The sequence below is a fragment of the Oryzias latipes genome, chromosome 9 (genome assembly GCF_053564925.1).
Source record: "Oryzias latipes strain Hd-rR chromosome 9, Olatipes_Hd-rR_3.1".
NCBI classification, from domain to species: domain Eukaryota; kingdom Metazoa; phylum Chordata; class Actinopteri; order Beloniformes; family Adrianichthyidae; genus Oryzias; species Oryzias latipes.
In genome coordinates this window covers 33,988,533-34,010,873 of record NC_136245.1, presented here as the reverse complement: position 1 = coordinate 34,010,873, position 22,341 = coordinate 33,988,533, and the positions used below count along the sequence as shown (strand labels likewise).

At 46.6% G+C, this 22,341-nt stretch overlaps 1 protein-coding gene across 1 annotated transcript; it reads left to right on the top strand.

The window, feature by feature from the left end:
- Positions 1-156: 156 nt before the first annotated feature.
- LOC101170683 (sushi domain-containing protein 2) lies at positions 157-21,955 on the top strand. The gene is made up of 15 exons (XM_078953344.1): positions 157-175; positions 995-1,119; positions 1,195-1,393; positions 3,474-3,622; positions 4,248-4,596; positions 4,668-4,869; positions 5,764-5,849; positions 5,925-6,193; positions 6,273-6,410; positions 6,587-6,739; positions 6,935-7,168; positions 8,384-8,662; positions 10,298-10,474; positions 14,676-14,772; positions 19,956-21,955. The coding sequence occupies exons 2-15, from the start codon at positions 1,062-1,064 to the stop codon at positions 20,005-20,007; spliced, it is 2,442 nt and encodes an 813-aa protein (XP_078809470.1). The 5' UTR covers positions 157-175; positions 995-1,061; the 3' UTR covers positions 20,008-21,955.
- Positions 21,956-22,341: the final 386 nt, after the last annotated feature.

Here is a 22,341-nt window from a genome sequence, read left to right as displayed (position 1 = left end):
ATGAGTTTAGTAATAAACTCAAGATAATATGGATTAAGAAATATTTTAATAACCCCACATCTTTCTGGAACTTTCTTCCACATTTTGTACTTTCAAAGTTAGGAGGCCTGAACTTCCTGCTGTAACTAACATAAATCCAAAGATCCCTTTGAAACTTTCAAACTTCCATCAACAGGTTGGGCATTGATTTACAAACACAATCTTTCTCAATAGAATTGTATTATTTGGAATAAACATAATATTGTTTATAAAAACAAGACAGTTTTTAATTAACTGGTTTAATAATGGCATAATTTTCCTCAGTCAACTATTCAAATTATGCATGTAATATTCCAATAACCCCGAAAGCATTGGCGTGTTTGAAGCCGTACCGTTTGGACATGTTTTCCAGCGCTTTCTGCAGATCTCCTCCTTTGACTCTAAATCCTCCTGATGCGTTCAAATCCCCTCTGGGTATTTTCTGCTTCACCTCCACTAAACAGTTGAACTCTAAAATCAGATCTTTGTTCCAAGATAACTTGGTTTCTGTTCCATCAGCTACTTTTTATTGGGCTAATTTTATATTTAACATTGAATGGAAATTCTCCAATCCAGAGAATTGATTTTTAATTTTATCTTTAAGTCTTTGTGAAAATGGAAAATCATTTCTGTCCCATTTTAATTGTCAAATCAGATATTTCTAATTGAATTTTGCTACACATTTAATAAAGAACTTTTAGAAAATGAAATGTCAAATACCATTTCTTTATCATTTTACTTAAGTGACAGAATGAGCTGTGTTGAAAATGTTGTTTTGAAAATGAAAAAGCATTTTGGGAATTGATTTTTATGTTTAATTATGCTACAGATTTCAAATTTTAAATAATTTTTTAGGGTCATTTTTATGTAAATTTATTTTTAAAAAAAAGAAAAGAAAATGGTGTTGTTGTTTTGTGTCACAGAAAGTTGAACCTGTGAGCAGACTTTTCTCTGCGACCTTTGTCCCTGTTTACAGCTCCACGTCACAGGAATCCGACTTTCTTCTGACCTTTGCCTCAATCCCACCAAACAAGACGAGAAGCATGAGAGCTCTTTTGTTTGTTTGGGGACTTTGGTTTATTTCTTCCACTGAAACAGCCGGTAAGTGACAGATCTGTGAGAATCAGCTGATCTGATCCCACAGATCCTCTGGGGTCACAGATGTTTCTGCCGTAGGTCCGACATGCAGAGGGAGGTGCGGGACCGTCCTTCAGGAATGCTCCTGCCGTGCATCATGCGTGTCTCTGGAGAGCTGCTGCGCAGACTTCCAGCGGTCCTGCTTCCAGGTGTCTCCGTACTCCAGCTCCATGCTGGGAGGAAGACTCCTCAGGATCCAGGACTTGGACCTCAACCCTGGAGGGAACCTTTTCTGCAGGTCTGAGCGGTCCGGTTCTGCTGCACTTTCCCCTCATCAAAGACGCTGATTCAGGACCAACATGTTGTCAAGCCAAAGTCCAGGTTTCAGTTTGGTTGGTAGCCGCGTGAGAGCTTTAACCCTTGTGCAATCTTGAGGGGTCAAAATGACCCCCCACTTCCATTGAGGTGTTCTCCCTACCATGACAAAGGTGGATAAAGGTGGAAAGATTTCATGTAATCCATGGACACCAGTGAAGATCACAAATCATTGAAGAAAAAAGGTTCAGAGCACTGTCTAGTGGGTCTAGATGACCCAACTCCCAATGTTAAAGTACCTAGGATAGCACAAGGGTTAAAAAAAAAAAACAGCGGATACAAAACATGACGGACTGAACTGATAAACGGTCGTTTTGTGGTCATGAGAAACGACTGAGCTTTAAAATGTTTTGCTCTGTGTCGTTCCTCTGGTTAATGATCACGTCCATGGAGAGCTTTCAAAGTCACCGTTGCCTTCCTGAGCTGTTTTAAGGTCACTGGTGATTGTGTGTGTGTGTGTGTGTGTGTTTGATGTTATTGTACAGTCTCAAAGAGAATTGTGTACGTCTGTTACTGAGAAGTCACAAAGAAAAACAGCATTTGTCCGTCCTCTTCCTCCACTTTGAGGAGAAAGTGGTTTGTTGCTTCAGTCTCTTAAGTACGGAGCCCCTGACCTGACACGGGTGAAAAAATAATTCATTTGTGGGAACGAATCAATAATTCGTAATAAACATGGATGTGAGCAATACTTGGATTCACAGCAGATACCTTCACATTTCCGTCTGCGTGTTTCTTATTACAATGCATGGAAGACATGGAGGATGTTGAGAGATCAGATTTATGTATTTCAAAAAGCTCTACAGAACCATTGTGATCTTGTCTCCACGTCTGGCTCATTCACATCCCGGGACGGTCTCCGTCCTGCCGCTAAAGCCGCTTTCTGCCTCGACGTCTGTCTCTGTGACCCACATTCATTCAAGAGGGGAAACAAGAATCAAACTAAAGGATCTATTTATTATTGTGTCTGTGAAAATAAGAGAAATATCATAGGATTTGGGATGCCCGACCCGAGCTGGATGCTTCCCCGTACCGCAGCGGCGCTCCGTCTGCCGGCACGCCAGCCGCCTGGCGTAGGGATCACCTCGTTATAGTCAATGGAAACATAAGTGATGCAATAACAAAATATGTTTTAATATTGCTTTAAACCAGTTATCTTGTTTACAAAATAACATGTAACCATGAGAATTCAAGTTTATTACAGTTGAAAATACGGGGGTGTCAAACACAACAATTATTTCATTGGAATGAATTAGAATTATTTTTTTAGCCATGTCTATGGAGTAATATTTATGCTACCATGTTGCAAACAAAATGTTCTTAGTTGCAAATAAAATATTAAATATTTGCTTTCAAATACTTTTTCTTTGCTTCCAATTTTTTTTTTTACTTTAAAAAATATTTTTTGAAAGCAAAGAAAAAATGTGAAAAACATTTTGGGAAAATGAAAGCAAAAATGTGAAAGCAAATATTTAATATTTTCATTTGCAACTTAGAAAGTCTTGTGTTTAACGTGGTGGCATAAATATTACTCCATACATGTTAAGTGCTGAGCGTTCTTTAGTTCTCCGGTTCTCCCGATTGGTCCAAAACTTTGATTCTTCTCTCTTTCAGTCAGGCTGGCGTCGACATTTAGAGACTTCCTGTCCTGTGGTTGATACAGACGCGGCGCCGTATGCGTCTCTTTGTTATTTTCTTTACTTCACAACAAGAATCTGAATTCTGCACAGCAACAGACCAGTTAAAGGTCCGCTTTATAGATGTCTGCACATCCCATAATGATCTGCTGTTGAAGCACCAAGCTAGAAATGAGTTGGATGACAGTAACAGTAAAGAAATTCCACTTCTCTGTTTTTCTGCTTTACTGATTTAACAATATGATGGTTTTAAAAATATCTGAGCTGGATCAAGTTTTTCTGCACGGTTTATGAAAAATCAAAAGGTTTCTAATCTCAAGTTGTGGCATAAACGCAGGACGGGACGTTCATCTTTCCATTTGTCTGCAGGTTCAAAGGGGAAATGCAGCGAAGAGGCTTTCTGGAGGGAAAACTGGGCGCCTTCTGCGTCTCTCCGCTGCTGTTTGAGACGGGCTGGATCCCGTTTGACGTCTCAACGGACGGAGTGGATTTTAACAGATCAGGAGAGTTTTTATCAGGTCTGATTTCCTGTTTCATACCTGAACCTGTCAGAGTCCTGCTTTCATTTTCAAGATTTAAAGGTTTAGATTGTTGATCTGTTTTTGTTTGTTCATTTTGAACCGCAGCAATTAACCAAATCAATAAAAAAGGATTAAATTAAAATGAATTTTCTACGTTATAATTGACTCTGTTCATTTAACTACAAACTGTTTTTAGTACAACCCCAGCTCCTTATTTTATGAACCTGAAACAAAATTCAGAGGAGCGAATTTTGTCATTTTTGCTACAAAAATTGAGATCAAGCAGTTTTTATGCTTTTTAACAAAGTCTAGAGACAAAATCTCTATACTTGATGAATGAATCCAAAAACCAAGTAGCAAAGTAAAAGTGTGTTAAAAAACCAGGAGAGATTCTTTTATCCACCAAAAATGTGTCGTAGATGTGGGAATGTCTGTTTGAAACCAAAACCTCAAGGCTAAACTCTCCGTGGAACCTTCATGCTAAACCACACCAACGCGGTTGTCGGTGCCATTCCTCCGGTTAACATTCGGGTTTGGACCTCTGAGGCGTCCCTGGGCTCTTGTCAGGATCTCCTGCTTCCAGACTGACCTTCCGGTTTCCTCTGTCTCTTCTCGGTGTCAGTCCATCCCAGCAGAGCCGACCCGGCGCTCCAGGTCACGCTGGTGGATCCAGAACGGTGGCAGAACTACGGCGTGACCGGAGAGGCGGGGCCGCTCAGGACGACGTGGAACCGCTCGCTTATCCAAACGGAAAAGGTCAACGTAGAGCTGTGGGGTTACAGGGAGGTCAACCGGACCTCAGGGGCAGTAACCTCCTCCCCCCAGGCCGAGCTCCGCTACCTGTACTCTCTGGGCAGAAATGTCCCAAACTCTGGGGACTTCGGGTTCGACCCCCAGCCCAGAGCAGAGTTTTCCAGCTGGGAGCTGGGGAACATCCGCATCACGGCCAGCTTTCAGTCAGAGGGGGAGAGGTGAGCAGCATCAGCACCACAGAGACACTTCCTCAGCACGGTTCAAATCCCCCGGGTAATTTCATCCCCAGGGATGTGGAGGGGCTCTGGAGTCCGGGTCACGTGCTGGCCTGGCACCTGGAGCAGGCCTTCAGGGACGACCCCGCCGGCTGGGCTTGGGACAGGTGTCTGCGGTGGGACCGCCACGAGAAGACGCTGCCGGACGTCCTGGATGAGCTGGAGGACTGTCCGTGCACGCTGGCTCAGGCACGGGCCGACACGGGCCGGTTTCACGTGAGTCATGGGGCGGTGGTACTAACGGTAGTAGTAGTTGTAACGTTAGAAGTTATGTGGTAACAGTAGTAAGAGAAGTGGTAATGGTAATAGTAGAAATAGTAGTAGTAGTGGTAATGGTAGAAGTAGTAACGGTAATTGTATTATTATTATTTTTGTTGTTATTAGTTGTAGTACTTGTAGTAGTGGTGGTGGTAATGGTAGTAGTAGTAATGGTAGTAGTGGTCATCGTAGTATGGTAGTAGTGGTCATGGTAGTAGTAGCAGTAGTAGTAGTAGTAGTAATGGTAGTAGTATTAGTATTAGTAGTAGTAGTAGTAGTAGTAGTAGTAGTAGTAGTAGTAGTAGTAGTAGTAGTAGTAGTAGTATCCAGGTGGAGACGTGTCTGGTCTCAAGCATGGCCTGTTCCAGTACAGACAGACAGAAGAACCACAAAACAGCTGGACGACGGCGGCGACGGTTTCAGGGGTCGATCCACCTGACCTGCTGGGGTGGGGGGCTGCACCCAAAGGTCAGACGGCAAGAATCTTTTTCATGATGGTTTTATAGATGAACAGAAACAACGATGGAGTGTAGAGAAGGCCGTCCCCCCCCCCGCCCCCCCAGTTTAGAGCGGTCATGGCGATGGGCGTGACCAGGGAGAAAAGACAAGTGAGGAACCAGAGCGATGAAGAACGATAAAACCGTAGACATTTTGAGGAAGGGGCTTCTGGCTTCACAGGTGACGGTGAGGCGGATCCAAACTGGTCTGAAGAGTCATTGGGGGGGGGGTCCAGATTGTTGGACTTTAAAATGTCCAGGAGTCCTCTGACGTTCAGGACCGGAGCTTCGTTTACCCGCTTCCAGGTGCAGCAGCAGCTGCTGCACGTCTTTCACGACCACTTTGTCCTTTCAGACCGATTACAGCTGTAACCTGGACAGCGGCAGCGCGTGCACGTACCACCCTGGAAGCGTCCACTGCGTCAGAGGCATCCGGGCCGGGTAGGGCTGATGACGGGCCGAGCGCCGCTTCTTCTGGGACCTGAAATGAAGGTGTCTCTCTTTTTCCGTGAGCAGGCCCGCCTCCGGCTCGGGGCAGCAGTGCTGCTACGACGGCTCCGGCTCTCTGCTGCTGACCGGGGACTCCGCTGGGGGCAGCACCCCAGACAGAGCCCACGACTGGGGCTCGCCGCCGTACCAGAAGCCCCCTCGGGTTCCGGGTTATTCCCACTGGCTCTACGACGTTGTGAGTTTCTACCACTGCTGCCTGTGGTCGGATGGCTGCCACGTCTACTTCAACCATCGACCGTCCAGCGGATGCAGCAGATACCAGCCGCCCACAGCAGGTCGGGAAAAGTCTCAGTGGGTTTGGAGGAACCGCCGCAGACAGACCCAGGCTCAGTGGAGTTTCTCCGTGCTTTGCAGGTCTGGTTTTCGGGAATCTACATTTCATAACGTTTGACGGCTTCAGCTACACTTTCAGCGGGAAAGGAGAGTATCAGCTTCTGTCCTCCGGGGAGCTGAGCCTCCAGGCCAGAACGGAACGGGCCAAACTCCCCAACGGTGAGTCCACGGTCCAGATTCTTCCTGTCACGTCTCCTGATGAGTTGCCTTCTCGTGTCGAAGACCTTCCTCCTCGTCTTTGGATGTTGGATGTAGACAACAGCTCACATGTCCTGAGAGTTTCTGAGGAGCAAACGTCTCCGCCTGTATTTAACCTAAAGGATTCTGTCATAAAGGCTCTCTGGCGGACGCCACGCAGCTGTCCGCCGTGGCGATGAGGGAGAACTCCTCGGACGTGTTGGAGGTCCGTCTGGCGGGCGGCCGTCTGCAGGTTCTACGGAACCAGAAGGTTCTGCCCTTCTCAGAGAACAAATGGATGGACCTGCGAGGTCAGGACTTCCGCTTTCTCCTGTGTTTCAGACATGGCAGCCTTTGCTCCCATGATGCACTGCAAATAGATTTACCTCTCATTTAAGCTAGAACTCCTCATTGGTTTGTTCTGTTGCAATAATCTGCTAAACGTCCAGATGGAATTACACATGAATGACCTTAGAGATGCTTGAGAATCTTCTTCTCCCCCCTAGGCGCTTTCGTGTTTGGCCCCGCCCCCAATCACGTCTCGGTGATGTTTTCCTCTGGTGTTGGCGTGGAGGTTCACCTGAACGGGGGGGCACTGGCAGCCACCGTCTTGCTTCCCGCAGAATTCTCCAACCACAGCCAGGGTCTCCTTGCACTGAAGGCCGCTGACCAATCACGTGGCCCCCCTCAGTTTGGGCGGGGCGCCTACATGGAGGACATGTTTGTTATTGGAGCATCATGTGAGGAAGTTTTCCCCTTCATCCTAATTCAGATTCTGATTTCTTAAGGGTTGTTATTCGTGCGCGGCCTTGAAGATGAACCGCCGAGCAAAGTCACGCAGCTGCCGCCACAACGAGGCAGCGAATAAACATCAAAAGCATTAGGAAGACAAAGGCAGGTCAAAACCAGGAAAGTTAAAGATTAGTTAGAGCTGTGAGCGGCCTACCTGGCCTCGCTGCACCCCCATTACCCCCTTTGGACACGCCCCTCACCCTCCCCTCCCGCTGCCGCCTTGGTCAGAGCTGCACTTAACAAATTCTTTCAAAAAAGGCGGCTTTCCTATAGGTCTGTCTCCATAGCAACCATTTATTGTTTTGGTGTCCTGGGGGTGACGGACAGGTCGGTGTCATCATCATAAGAATCGCCAAAAGTAAATAATTGGATCTCCTTGACAACAGAGGTTTTTTGTTACCGACGCCCACATTCCTAATTTGTTCATATTGTTCATTAAATCATTTTTTTTTAAGTTGAGCCAACGTTTGATTTAGTACATTTTCCCAATGTTTCAGAAAGAAATGTGCGAACAACAAGGAAAACGCCACGTTCGTGAGCTAATGGCGTTCTACTAACGTAAACACCAAAGTAGCTTCCCCATGAGGCTCGAGGAGTTAGGAGGCGATAAATGGAAATCCCTAGAAGGAGGATAACTCTGTTGAAGGAACCAAAGCTGTTTTTCTGTGGGGAAAATTCAGGATGGCGGCCCCTTTCAGAGGTCAAAGGTCAGCAAAACGTTGGTGGTTTCAGCATTTGTAGGAATTGTCCCGAAAATCGCTCAGACAAAAGTCCCCCCCCCAAACTGTAGGAAAATATGAAAAACGCCAAATTTCACATTTTATCATAAAATGGCCTCCGACCTGTAAGTCTTGTCGGCCTCCCATAATAATCCTAAAACTTCCTTTGCACGTGTGTTTTGGTTTCATTCGTGGATTTAACGGTTTCTCCAGCTGGGATTTCTTTTTCTTTCTTTTATGCGGTGGGGGTCAGATTTTTGCTCAAAGGCACAGGAAGAAGAAAGAATCGAGTAAACAATCTGCTCCTTCAGTCCAGACTGTGGGACAGAAAAACAGCAGCAGAAAAAGGAGATTTTGAGCTGAAGAAGGCGTGGAAGGGACAGCACAGGTGGACAGAGGTGAAGACCAGGAAATGAATGTTGGATTTTGGTTTTTCTTCTTCAGGGAACATTTCAAAGACGTCCTCGCTCTTCACCTACGACTCAGACGACCTTCTGGATTCCTACTATTTCCCTCCGAGTCACGACTCCACTTTCGTTCCCGCCTTCACTCCACCCGAGACGCCCGGCGACCCCTTGGTGGCCGACATGAGGGCGGCGTGTGTGGGAGAAGGGGCGGAGTTCTGTGAACACGACACTCTGGTCACTCGCAGCCTTGAGAAGGGAAACGCCTCGTTGGGGGCTTACCGCGGTCATCGGACCCTCAGGCGTGCGCTGGAACCAGGTACCGCACCTTTTGGGCGGCGTTTATTACCTTCTGAGGAGAAAAGACGGCGTCCGACTCCTTCAGGACGTCCAATCACACGATTTAGTCCTTCAACTGTTCAGCTGCATTGAAAAAATCTCTGCACACGTTTCTGATCGGAACAATTGCAGGAACGAGGTTCCACCAACACGCCTCAAGCAAAAGCACAAGGAAGAAGGGTCTCAGACTTTCAGTTTGGGGCGTCGCACCTTCACCCTCGTGAGTCTGGGTCAGAGGATGGAGAGGTGTCTCCGCCCCCTGAAAGCTCCTCCTGTGGAGGTCTAACAAAGATGGCCGCCTCGTAAACGCGACTTTCACCAGAACGAGTCTCCGAGTTGCACACGTGTTCATGTCGTCTTGAGGCTTCGTCATGCGACGACGGCTCAAGAACCCGCTAAAAGCCCAATGTGTAATGTGCGTCCAGCTGTCCACGTTAAACCAGAACCGTGTAGTATTTTGGGTTCTGCTGAGAGAGAAACGGGCCAGAATGGTGGAAGACTGACCGAACAGAACCGACACAAAGTCCAGGACTGCGTCCTTCCCGGTCGACGTTGGTCGTGTCCTTCGTTGAGCGGGTGGGTCGAATGTGAACGGCTGGGAATTTGGACGAGTCTAGCCTTTAGGTCAGAGGTGGGCACCGAGGGCCGCATTCCTGCATGTTTTCCAGCATACCCTGCTCTGGCATGTTCTGATTGGCTGGACACACCTGAACCAGGTAATCAGCCATGAGTAGGGCAAGACTATCTGGAAATCATGCAGACACACCGGCCCTCGAGGCCTGGAATTGCCCACCCCTGCTTTAGGTAATTCCAGCCGTGGCCTCGGTGAATGTCCTGTCGCCTAGCAACCGTGAGTCCCGAACAGAGAGGAGTAGTGAACCGGGTTGGAGCTCAGAATGTTCCTGGCTTATTTGATCCAACTGTTAATCTTGGAGGTGTCATTATAAAAATGTGTAATTACCTCCAACTCCGGGTCCCGCTTCACAGTCCGCCATTGTCGTCAGAAAATCTCCGGGTTTGGCCACAATGCATCCTGGGATATGGCCAGCATAGAAGGATACGCCAGACCAATCCGTAAAATCTGGAAAAAGAAGGCCGTATTTGCTGGCCGCATTTGAAGGAGTAGTTGAATTTGGACAGCGATCGTCACGGCGCCGTGACGTAAGCGGCCCAGGAAGAACGCCGCCCTCCAATTTGGACCCAGCCACGTCTGCTCCAAGCGCCGTCAATGCCAGGCAAAGACATTTGATTGGATGGAATCTAGACCAATCAGCACCAACCGTCTGGTCTGTGACAGTTGAGACTGTAAAATCAAAGACAGAGAGGAAGTGACCTTCAAGAGAACGCCTCTGAAAACACAACCTTTTTAGGAACAAACATGAAATGTTATTTTTATTTGCTGCTTAGAAAAGTTTGTCTTTCAAAACTTAAACATTTTGTTTGCAGTTGAAGACACTTTGATTTCAAATTTTGGACACGGTTTTGTCACTTCGTGAACGTCAAATGAAGGCACATTTAGGCCCGTTTACACACACAGAACCTGCTGGTTCTGACTGAAATCGTTCAGCTGCTTCCCCTCCACCATGCTGGTTCTGACCGTGACCTTGTGCTGCAGTGGTCTCCTGCGGTTTCCTCCCGGCCCCCACCAACGGGAAGAAGAACGGCACTCGGTACCTGCAGGGCGACACCGTCCGCTTCTCCTGCGATGACGGCTTCCTGCTGTTCGGGTCAGAAGAACGCAGGTGTCTGGATGACGGCTCGTGGTCAGGAGAGCGGACGCACTGCGTCAGAGGTCGGTGCTCAGACCCAACTAAACTGTTCTGATCCGGGTTTAGGCAGGAGAAGATCTAAAGTTCTCATCAGAAAAACCTGCACACCTGTGTGTGGACAGGCCCCGCCCATTTTTGATTTTTCATGCATCTTAACCTGACAGTTGTGATCACACCCTCTACCCCCCCCCCCCCCCTATCTGTCATCCCTCTCCCTTCTTCCCTCCTTTTCTTTTCCGTTCGGTCCAACAAAAAAAATATTTATAAATATAATTAACATGAAGGAGGTTTAGCTGAAATTACAAAAGGGGTTTATTTAAATATACATTTGGTGTATCATAAGATTCATAAACCCTGTTGTAACAGTAAAATATGTTCAACACAAAAGGCTTTCAGCTCTCATCTGTTTGCCCAGCTGTTGGACAGGACAAGTTAAAAAAATAAAATAAAGATAACACCTGCAGGTTCCTCAGAGGAAATATCAGCTGTTGCCAGCAGGTGGCAGCATTTCCCCACTGCAAACTGGGTTTCCAGTGCAGTTTTTTGTGTCTCAGCAAAGAATGACAGGATTTTTCTGTCCTTTAAGCTGTGATCTCCATCTTTTACCCTGAAGGCTCAACATTTGGCCATTATTTATTCGTATTTTTAATTTAAACTATTTTTATCTTTAATTCTTATTTTTGGCTGTTATTTGTTGCAACAACAACAAAAAAGTCAAATTGGGTTTAAAAGCCCAAACTGTTCTTAGGTTCTCTTTGGTTTTAGGGCTTTAGTTGGACAGTCAGAGTGAAGTTCTGGTTTCTTTGGATCAAGCAGCTTTGAAATCATTTTTTATATAGATTTGTCACAGCTCGTCCTTCCACGCTCGTGACCTTAAACACGTTGAAGGCGTGTGAGCGAGGCGTGATGCTGCATCCTCATGTCACGGATCGGTGTGAACACCTCCTCCGTTCAGACGATGAGCTGAGCGACAGCGGCTCCCCTCTCCTTCAGCAGGACGTGGAGGTCCAGCTGTCGGGCTGTCCAAACCAGAACCTGGAGCGGTGGCCGTCACCGTCCTGAGACCACGGGGGGCCTGCTCGTGTGTCGGATAAGCTACAGAGTTACATGTCTGAGTTTAATGGCGTCTCAGAACAAAAGACAGGAAAGACAGAACAGGGAGGGTGACAGCTGCCACAGAGGAAACGGTGACAAAGCTTCTCCAGTTTCTGCCGGGTTCTCCTCTCCGGTTCCCCTGAGAGAACAGCTGAGGGAGGAGCAGAGGAGCTTTGCTCCCCTTCTGAGACCTCTCTCCTCCTTTGTAACGCCGTCTCCTGACGGGGCTTGGACTTTAAAAGTCCACAAAGCACCATTTCTGAGCAGATTTATCACTGTCATTTCATCCTAATGTTCTTTATTGTAGACATTTAGAGACTTTATATTTATTCTGCTTTTCTTGTTTCGACTCTGTTGGATCAATAAAGTTTATTGTGACGTTTTTGGAGCTCTAACCTCAAACTCCAGCAGTTTTTCTGGGTGTTATTTTTATGCTGTGGGTTCTGCAGCTTATTAAAGGACATTTATGGTTTTCCTTCTGTTTGTCTTTTAGTTCCTTAAAACTTTTTTATCCTTTTTTTGTTTTTTCTTTTGCGCTGGCGCTGAAGGTCAAACCCCTCAACAGAAAAACACAAAAACTAGGGGTTTAGGGGGAGATCGATTCCTGACAAACTCCATGTTTACTGAAGAATTAACTGCAGCTAAATTGGAATGTTGAACCTTTTCATACGGAAAAAAACTGTAGTTTTGCTTAAACACAGATTCTGGAACAACCAAAGCTTGATGTTTAAATAGATAAAGTATGTCTCTGCTTGTATCCTTTCAAGTTCAACAACAATAGAACCAAAAATAATTTCATTCAATAAAATCCAACATTTCAACCAATAAAAGGCCAGGCCTTGAAGAAAAAACAGAGAAATTCAAGCTCAGTTTACTGTACTCTGATGTACTCTGACTTCCTCTGATGTACTCTGATTTACTCTGATTGCCTGACTCTGGTTGGCAGCCCCGCCAGCTGAGCCTCCTTGAGCAGAACCAAGACCACCAGATCTCGTGAGAATCCGATCGTGTTAAATGCTAAATGTTCAGTCATCCTCATGGTTGTTATCGTTATGCACCACTCAGTTTCTGCTTAGGATGGGAAACAAACCGTAACTTGCCGGTTCAATAGAAAAACCCGGATAGTGGTGCTTTGTAGCGGCCTCCAGATGTTTAACTCCCGACACTTGAGATGCATCGCCATACGGATCGTACCGCGATACGCGATGCACATCGTAGGGACATACGATGTGCATCATAGGCTCACATCGCGGTACGGATCGCATCGCCAGACTCCTGCTGATACACACCCCTAAAAATCAGAATCAGAATTCTTCTTGTCATTGTACATGCGGATACAATGACATTGCAGCAGCCTTGGAGTGATGAAGTTAAATAAAATAAAATAGAATAGAAATAGAAATACTGTATTTACATCTCTTAACACAAATGAACAATATGTACAGAACCATGTTAAATCTTAAACATGTTACAAAACAGAATGGAATGAGATGAGTTGCTGTGAGCACAGCATAATAAATATTGACTTATTGCACAGAAGTCAAGATATTGCACACATCTGTAGTGGTCAGTGATTTAGTATTTGTAAAAAGTCAGAGTGAGGTGTGGTTGGAGGAGGTATGTGTGAGGCAGCGTGACTGGTATATGTCCTTCAGTGAGGGGAGGGGGCAGCCGATGATCCTCTGCGCTGTCTTTACCACTCAGGATCACCAGGTTCTGGTGTGTGCTGGTGCTGGTGTACTTTTCACCGGTTCAGTGGTGGAGCGTCTTTCCGCCCTGACACAGGGGGACAGACGCGGTTCAAATCCTTGGTCAAGTATAACCAAAGAGAAGCTTGATCGCGCTGACAGAAGACTTTTGAGCAAAGTTCTGATTCCTATTATCAGCTGTAAGAGTTCAGTCATCAGTCCAGCGGGTTCAGAACCGGATCAGAATTACTGGAGGATGGATTCAGTCCCGCAGAAGTAAAACGTTTTTGCTCTGTTCAGTTTGGAGTCATTTGAGGTATTTTCTGCATCCATCAACACGTTTGATTGATCTGCTCATGAGTTCTAGTTTGACTTCACTCTGCAGCTGCAGACGGAGTTGATTAGAACCAGAACCAGAATAAGGCCGCAGAGTTACAGGAGAACATCGATCATCTCAATAGGATGTCATGTTCTGGTGGATCGACAGCACCCGCTGACGGTACCGGACTACTGGGCAGGTGGTTTCCATCCAGCGGGTCGTCTGTTCACATTAAAGGGAACTTGTTATTTTTTTCAGGGGTGGGGGGGTATTTGAGTCAGAACTGGTCCTCCTCTGGTTCCTCTGAACGCTTTAAAGCTTCAGCTCTTTCAGTTTTTCAGGGATCAAATCTCCTTCAAGACTTTTATTTTTATTTCACTTTTAGAGTTTTCAGATATTTCATGGATATTTAAAACACTTTTTTGATCTTTAGTGATCCCAAAGAATGAAGACATTTAGCAAACTTTTATTCTGACTTTTTATTATTTTATGACGTGAAATCTTTTAGCTTAAATGTGGATTCTAGATTTTGAAATTAGTTTATTTCAAACACTTAAAATAAGAATTTCAAGAATTGCTTGAAAAGAAGTGAGAGGAAGTGAACTAAAGTAATCCCAACCCAAGTAGGATTTACTTAACTACTTTTATCTGTTCTTTCTACTTAGGGATCATACTTTGAAAACAGGTTATAGTTTTTATTTTTTGCACTCTAATTGAATCATTGTATTTAGTTTATCAAACATATTGTTCACACATCACCATCCTAAACCTGACATGATCAGAATCTTCTTTTGCTCATTTAACAAATAACCTGACAGGTTAGCAAAGCCCGTCTGCCTCTTCAGGGATCAGCTGTTAATGTAATGAAAATGTTCAGTAAATGTTCTGGATTCATATGTTTCAGCTTCAAAGGCAAAATGTAAAGTCTGGATGTCTTTTGCAAATATTCCTTTTTCTGATTTGAAAGAACTTAATTCTCCAAAACGTCTCCATCTGCAGGTGTGAGGATGAAGCTGACTGACGGATTTTCTCTTTAAGGATTTTCTCTTTATTTTGTCCTCAAACACAAACGAGAGTTTAAAAGAAAAAAACCCAACCAACCTGTTGTGTGATTTTTCTCAGAGGAAAACGTGAGCTTCATCCTGGGCACAATCGGCTCCATCTGTGCCGTGGTCACCATGGCAATAATGATCAGACTTCAAACCAGGAAACAAAGCAGGTGAGGAACGCATTCATACACATTTTAATGTTTTTTTTTGTTTTTTTTTTTAACTTGTCCTGTCCAACAGCTGGGCAGGCAGATGAGAGCTGAGGGCCTCTTGTGTTGGACATATTTTACTTTAACAAGAGGGGTTATTAATCTTCAGACAAACCAAAGGTATGTCTGAATAAACCCCTTTTGTAATTGAGGCCAAACTTTATTAATTTCAACCATGATTGAAAATCTTTGGTGTTGGACCGGACGGAAAAGGAAAGAAGGGAAGAAGAGAGAGGGATGTTAGAGAGAGGCGGGGGGTGATAGTGAGGGGGGGGGGATAAGACCATGAAGCAGCATAGAGCAGACAGGTTTACTGGTTGTTTATCATTACGGCAAGGCTCAAAAAAAAAAAAAAGGGTGGGGCCTGTCCACACACACACTGAAATGTCATCAACACACCTGCTAGCTGTGAAAATGTCCACATGTTAACATGTACACAAAACAGATAGTGTTCACACACGCATACCTATGCCTTTAAACCAACTAGTGTGAAATATTTCATTCATTCAATCATGCAAACTATAAGTGCAAAGGTGAGCTAACACCTGTGCTCAGGTGAGTGTTTATGTTCTTCTAAAATGGATGGTGGAATGTGAAAAGAAGGAGGAGGAGCGCCCAGCCACCCCCACACCCAGACCCCCGCCGCAGCAGCAGCGGCAGCCGGAATCCCCCCAACGCCACACGGGAACAGGCAGGGAACAACCGCCCCCCGGGCGACCAAATCCGCCACCCAGGCCAGGACCAGCAGGACCGCCGCGAGGCCCCCAGAGCCAGAGAGCAGGGAAGCACGGGGGAAAGAGAGCGGTGCCCCAGCCCAACCAGGAGAACAACCCCACCCGCCGCAACGGAAGAGCCCATCGCAGGGCCCCACACGAGAAGGGCACCCACAGCCCCAGACAAGCACCACCCAGGAGTTCCGGGCATCCCCCCGCCCCAACCCCAGGTACGAGTCAGGACCCCCCAAGGGAGACCCGCTCCGCGCTCCAGGCAGCCACCCAGCCGGCCCACGATTGGTCCAGGGAGGAGCAAGGCAGGGGCCAGCCACCCCCACCCCGGAGGGGAGCACCCCGGGGAAAAAGGGGGGCCCACAAGGGGTGTTGTAAATATGGCCCGACCAGGCTCGGCCACTGTTGGAAGTTTGGCGGGGCCCAGCGCCCAGGGGCTAAGGACCTGAACCCACCCCCAGGGACACGGACACCCCCGGCTCAGGTGTAATGTGAACCCCCCCCCCCCCCTCGAGCGGAGAGAGCACCGCCGGGCCCAGGAGACTGGCACCCAGGGGACACGGCAGCCGCCGCCAAGGGACCCGTTCCCCCCACCAGAGAAGGGGTAGGGGACAGATGGTCCTAGGTCCCACCGTCCTTGCAAAATGTGTGTGTGCGTGTATGTGTGTTTGTGGGGGTGTGTGTGTGTTATGTGTGTATATTTTGAGGGGGAAGGGGTGTGTGTACTAAGGGGGGTGCAGTTAAAATTGGCGGGTAGGGCACTGAGTAGGGTAGGCAATTCATACACATTTCAAACATCCTTTCTCAAAGTGTGGGAATACTCTGAAGTCCTGAGGTCAGCTTCAACCCATGTAAGAAAAAATGGATCATTCCAAAGAAGGAACAAACCAACAAATGTGTTCAAACTTTCCTGTAGACGTTCCTGAGGAGCAAACATGTTCTTCCACTTTTGTTCTTCGTTTCCCTCTGACGGCTGGCTCGAACCAACACCGCCCCACTTCCCGCCACCAAAAACTGGGAGCTCTCTGTTTACACCCTCTCCTGCTAGCTTACAGCCCCTCCCATCCCCAAGCTAACGTTAGCGATGCAACAAAAACAGTGATCAATATCGTAGCTATCCAGCTGTCCAGTTCTGATCCAGATTCCAGCTCAGACCAGGAAAACAGAGACGTTCGTGGATCTGTTGGTCTGCAGGTGGATGATCAGAAAGCAGGGAGACTGTGGCCCCGCCCAGAGTATTTTCTATGTCACAAATACCATCTTTTTTTAAACAGCATTTTTTTCACCTGCTACTGATGTACAACGAAAGAAATACTCAGAAATGTAATTTTACTCTTAATTTTCTTTCAAGAAAACAATAAAAACACAAAAACACCATCAGAGCGGGTGTTTAACCAGAGATCCACAACGGAGGGATGAAAGGAACTGACAGTCCTTCATCTTTACTGGAGACAACTCTAAAGACAGAAAAACAATTGCTTTCTGAAAAAATAGGAATCAAAGACCCACTCCCATAAAAGTTGTGTTTTTGTGTCATTTTTCTGATGATGGAGGACATTTATAAAGAAAACTACGTTTTTTATATTTCCATGTTTTTCTTTATTTAAATTGTTGTAATTGTTTCAAAAACGCTCTTTGAGATAGATCGTCTTTGTGTCGAAGAAAATACACAAGCGGGAGAGCATGTAAACGGAGAGCTCTCAGCAACAGAGAGGGGAAGGGGGGGGGGTCTACGCCAGCAGTCAGAACTCCGAGGTGAATTTCTGATGAGCTCCTGCCGCTTTGCAGAAATGATGTTCCATAAAATGAAAATGAAACGGGCTTTTCGGTTTTGGCTCAGAACGGCGTCCCCACTGGGGACACTTGGACAATAGAGGGGTCAAAGAGCCACATGTGGCTCCGCAGCCTTAGGTTACAGCCCCCTGAACCAATCTGTGTGAGTGTGCTGCTGAATTCATGCAGGTTATTACGTCTCAGGCGGCATTTTTAACGGCACCAAACTCCTGAAGCGTCCTTTGATAGAGCCGTTTGATGCAGCGACGTTCAGGCCTCCACAGGCCAACCTCTGTTGGTTCCAGTGAAATCCTCCTTCACGTTTCTCATCTGCATCCTGACACATTACGTGGAATAAATCAGCCGTTTCTGTTTGGATGGGAAAAGCTCCAGGTCTTTCCTCCCATTTCCTTCCAAGTTGCATGTTGCACAAACACACGGACGCCCACCTGCTCCTTGAAGATCCACCACGGCCCGACCTTCTGACAGGGACTCGTAAATTTGCTCTCTGATCTGATCGTAGCAGAAACCCTGCGGGACCCGAGTCGTGACTGCAGTCCAGACAAACACAGGGCTAATAAAAGCTAAAGAGGGGCCTGTTTTATGAGCTCCCAGCCTTCACCTGGGCTTTCCCTCTGTCTTTACGCTGGCTGGGGTTAAGAGCCTCTCGCTTCCAGCGGCTCCCGGATCAGAGATCTGATGGAGCTGCAGTCCTCGGGTCACAGGGACTCGAGAGCGAGCACACCTGCCCTCTTTTGAAGTCTCCACCAGGTGTGGAGCGGCGTCGGTGTGAGGGGGGGGCATCAAACCCACACAACATGCTGGCGCACAAGCTCGCATCAAAGTCAGCCAGGAAACGGGAACGGGAGCCGTACAAAGTACGAGGAGATATCTGATCCTCCAGAGAGGGAGCTGAACGGCAAACAAGTGCAAACATTGGGCCCCGCTGACAAGTGCAGACACATTGATGCAACGGCGCAACATCAGAGGCAGGATGGGAGTCTTACAGTGTTTCAGATCTTGTCTGGAGGAAAGCGGCGCTGATGCTACAGGGCTGTTTGCATGGCAGTCGGGCCCCCCCGCACCGCCAGATTTGTCGGGGTACTTTCCACATCTAGGGTTACTGAGCAGGTTTTAACAGGCCGACGGAGCAAAGTCATGACTCCATGAAGTGAGGAGACTGTTGTGTGTGTGCACGCACCATCACCATCCACCCCCAGTACAGGGTAGATCAAAGGAAAGACGGGGGCTTTCATGGAGAAAGAAGCTTAAAACATCACGATATTCAGAACTTTTAGCACAGATTAGCTCTAAATTATTGAATGATTCCTAGAAATGTTAAAGTTAACAAAATAAATGCAAAGGGAACAGAGCAGCCCTTTGGATGTATGGAGAAAGCAGTTTACAATGCTGTCAAAGTGCTTTAGGATAAAATACATGAAAGATTAAAACGCAAGTAAAAGAAGAAAGCCACGAGTAGTGTTGTATGTCCCTCAGGCACTACCTGCCCCAGCTTCTGCCCTCGCAACCCCCTTTTGGCTGAGCAGCTGCCACGCATCTCTTAAACCTCTGCCACCCTGAACATAGCTGCATGTGATTGGTTTTATCTCCATAGCAACCATTTTATATTTTGGTCGCCCAGGAGTGACAAAAACGTCTGTTTAATTTTTATAAGAATCGGCCAAAGTAAATGTTTGGATTTAGACTTAGCAACTGAAGTTTTTTGTTAACCACGCCCACCTTCCTAATATGGTCATATCATATGTTATATAGTTTTGTTCAGGTTGACTCAACAATTCATGTAATATACTCTCACAGTATTGTAGTAAAAAATGTGCGAGCAACAGAAGAACGCCACATTTAAGATGCCACCAAGCCATAAGTCCCATCCCATAATAATTTCAAAACTTCATTTGGACATCCAAGACAAGTTATGTTTGGTTAGTGGTTTTTGAAATATTTTTTTGTCATCATCCCTAAGCTAACATGTTAGCATGACACAGCTAATGTATTAGCATCACTAAGGTAACATGTTAGCAAGGTATGACATGTAACCATTACACTGATAACATGTTAGCAAGGAAAAGGCAACATGTTAGCAGCACGAAGCTAACATATTAGTATGCCATGGCTAATGTGTTAGCATTACACAGCTAACATATTGGTATGATGTAAATACCATGTTAACACAACACTTTATAATAATTTTTATAAGAGAAGAGAAAAACGGGTTTGAAGAACATGAGCAGGAAGGGATGTTTTGCTGCTTTGTGTGTGTTTTTTACAGTCAGGGTTATTGACACACTTATACAATTAGGTATGGATTGGCGCACCCTACAGGGTGTTTCCAGCCTTCGCCTTACAGTGGCTGGGATAGGCTCCAGCAACCTCGTGACCCTAACGGGGCCAAAACAGATCCCGATAATGGGTGGGTGGATTTGGGCCCCTTAATAGGAAAAGTGAGACATTTTTTAGTTGTTAGTTAAGACATTGAACTGTCACATCCCCAGAAGAGACGTCCTGACATCAAACACAGTGAGGAGCGAGGAAAATTCACCACTAATTATTCCCCACGCCATACCGACCGGTTGTTTTCTATTTCTTACCTATGTTACTCATTAAAGTTTTTTATATTTGTGTTTTCAGGAAGAAAAAAAGCGGAGCAATGGAGATGGTGACCCAAGTTCAGACTTGTTAAATCCTCCGAGCCCTGCTGGTGGTGGAGCCTGCGTCAGACCCGAGTCAGCGAATCTGTTCTAACCTGAGCGTTTGGAAATCCCACGCACTCAGCTGCCCACTTGGATGACCTTCTCTCTCATGACCTGAAAACTTTATCGGGAAATTTCAGTCATCAAGCTTCGGTTGTTTGGCCTCATGTTTTTCCACTTGTTTAGTCTGGAAAAGCTCCAGTTTGTGGTAAATGGCGCATGGTGTGACGACTGAGGCAACCAGGGTGAAGGAAACATGCAACAATTTGTTTTCACGCCGCCGTTCAGCGTGACTGAGCGCCTGATCTTCACTAGAAAGAGAACTGTGTAAATACTACAGGCAGACATCGCCATCGCAATCAACACGTCTCTCTGCCTTTTATTGCAAACCGGGACCAGATGTGTTCCTGCTCATGTCGGACGGGACGTGAACCCGATCGCTTCTCGCTTGAGAAACCCTGAACTCCTGCTCCGCTTTTGTGTGGCCTTCAGTCAAACGGAGGGTGCTGCTGAGTGACGGCGCCGTACTGAAGCGGGGCGTCGGGGTCACTCCTGCTGCTCCACACACCTGCCTGTAGCTTTAAATGACTTCCAGGTGAATTCGTTTGGCCAGAATGGTCTGGGGAATCAGAAAAAGGGTCACGCATGTTCTGCTCTGCCCTGCCGCCCCTCTATGCTGTTCAGTGCTTGAACCTACTCCAACCCTGCAGGCCCGCTCTGCTGGCTCCGGCCCAGCGCAGACACCGTCAGCTCCGGTTTCTGCTTTGAACCTGACTCACTCCTCCCAGACAAAGCCTTTTTGGGGGTGGGAGGCTCCAGAGTGACGGGGCCCCTTCAGGCTAACCTCTGTCAGAGAGGGGGGTGGGCGTCCAGGAGAAGAGAGTTAAGAACTAAATGAAGGGATTTGCTCATCCAAACCGCAGAACCGGGTCAGTTTCTTCCCCGTTTTTGCCTCACCAGGATGGAAGCCTGTGGTCCAGGGCAGGTTTGAGTCCCGCCGCTCCGTCCCTTAAGTGGTCGGACGCTCTGCGGCTTGCTCTCATGTGCTGGCAGTGCTGCAGGTTCTTCCCTGCTCAGCCAGATGCTGATTAATTGCACGTTGATGAAAGTGGAGGTATTTTTTTCATCTCTGCGGGGGCCTGATGTAACCCCCAGTGTTTGTGCTGGCAGTTCAGTCCTTTTCAAACAGGAGTTACTGCTAATGCGCCGGGTAGAGGCCCGGCCCGCCGCTTTCACGTGGGACTTTTCCCACTCCTCAGATCTGCTGAGCGCCCCTGGATTATGGAGAAATCTTTCTGAAGTGGCTTTTGTTCGGGGCGTGTGTTCATGTTTCATGTCAGGTGTGCTTCGTCCTCTACCTGCTGACTCCCCGTCAGCCGCCGCCCCCATCTGGTGTCGGCTCCTCCTTTAATGGCACTGCTGTAAATAGATCCTGGAAGGGGGGGGGCAGCTCATCAAAGGAGGTGACAGCGTTTTTATTTAGTCCCAACTCCAGACAAGTTTATGTTAAGAATTTGTCACATTTTTCCTGCAAAGCTCCTAATACATTTGTAAACCTAAAGTAAAAATAAATTGCAGAAGTCTAAATGTTTGTATTTGTAATTTTAGGATTTATAGTCCAACTTTGATCATCTTCCGATCAGTTTCCTGCTGGTCTTTTCTCTACGATGATGCCAGTTTTGTTTTTATTTTTTTATTTTGCCAAAACCTAAAAGTTTTATGGGACATAGTTTCTGCAGAGCGGCAGGAGCTCATCAGAAATTCACCTCTGAGTTGTGGGCGGGACTGCTGGCGTAGAGCAACCCCACCCACCCCTTCCCCTCCCTGTTGCTGAGAGCTCTCCGTTTACATGCTTGTGTATTTTCTTCATCACAAAGACGATCTTCTTCAAAGAGCCTTTTAGAAACAATTTAAATAAATATAAACTTAGAAATGTAATTTTTTAAGCTTAATTTTCTTTGCAAATGTCCTCCATCATCAGAAAAATGCCACAAAACACAACTTTTATGGGTGTGGGTCTTTGATTCCTATTTTTCCAGAACACAATCGTTTTTCTGTCTTTACTGTTGTCTCCAGTAAACATGAAGGACTCACATGTCAGACAGTTTCTTCAGGATTTGGATCATTATTTGCTCAGTTTCATAGTTTTGCTCCGATTTTCCTTCGGACTCTGAAACTCGTCTCCTGTCACATCATCAACAAACACTAATGACTCCACGCCAGTCGGTGCCGCACATGTCTACGCCGTCACACACGTGTTTGACAGACCAGCTTGTTGAATCTTGATCCGCTCCAAGTCTCTTTATTTGTTTTTACTAAACCCT

Coding starts and splice junctions, on each gene's coding strand:
- LOC101170683 (XM_078953344.1), top strand. CDS start 1,062: ATGAGAGCTCTTTTGTTTGTTTGGGGACTTTGGTTTATTTCTTCCACT. Junction 1,394..3,473: donor GGAGGGAACCTTTTCTGCAG/GTCTGAGCGGTC, acceptor ATTTGTCTGCAG/GTTCAAAGGGGAAATGCAGC. Junction 6,194..6,272: donor ATACCAGCCGCCCACAGCAG/GTCGGGAAAAGT, acceptor CGTGCTTTGCAG/GTCTGGTTTTCGGGAATCTA.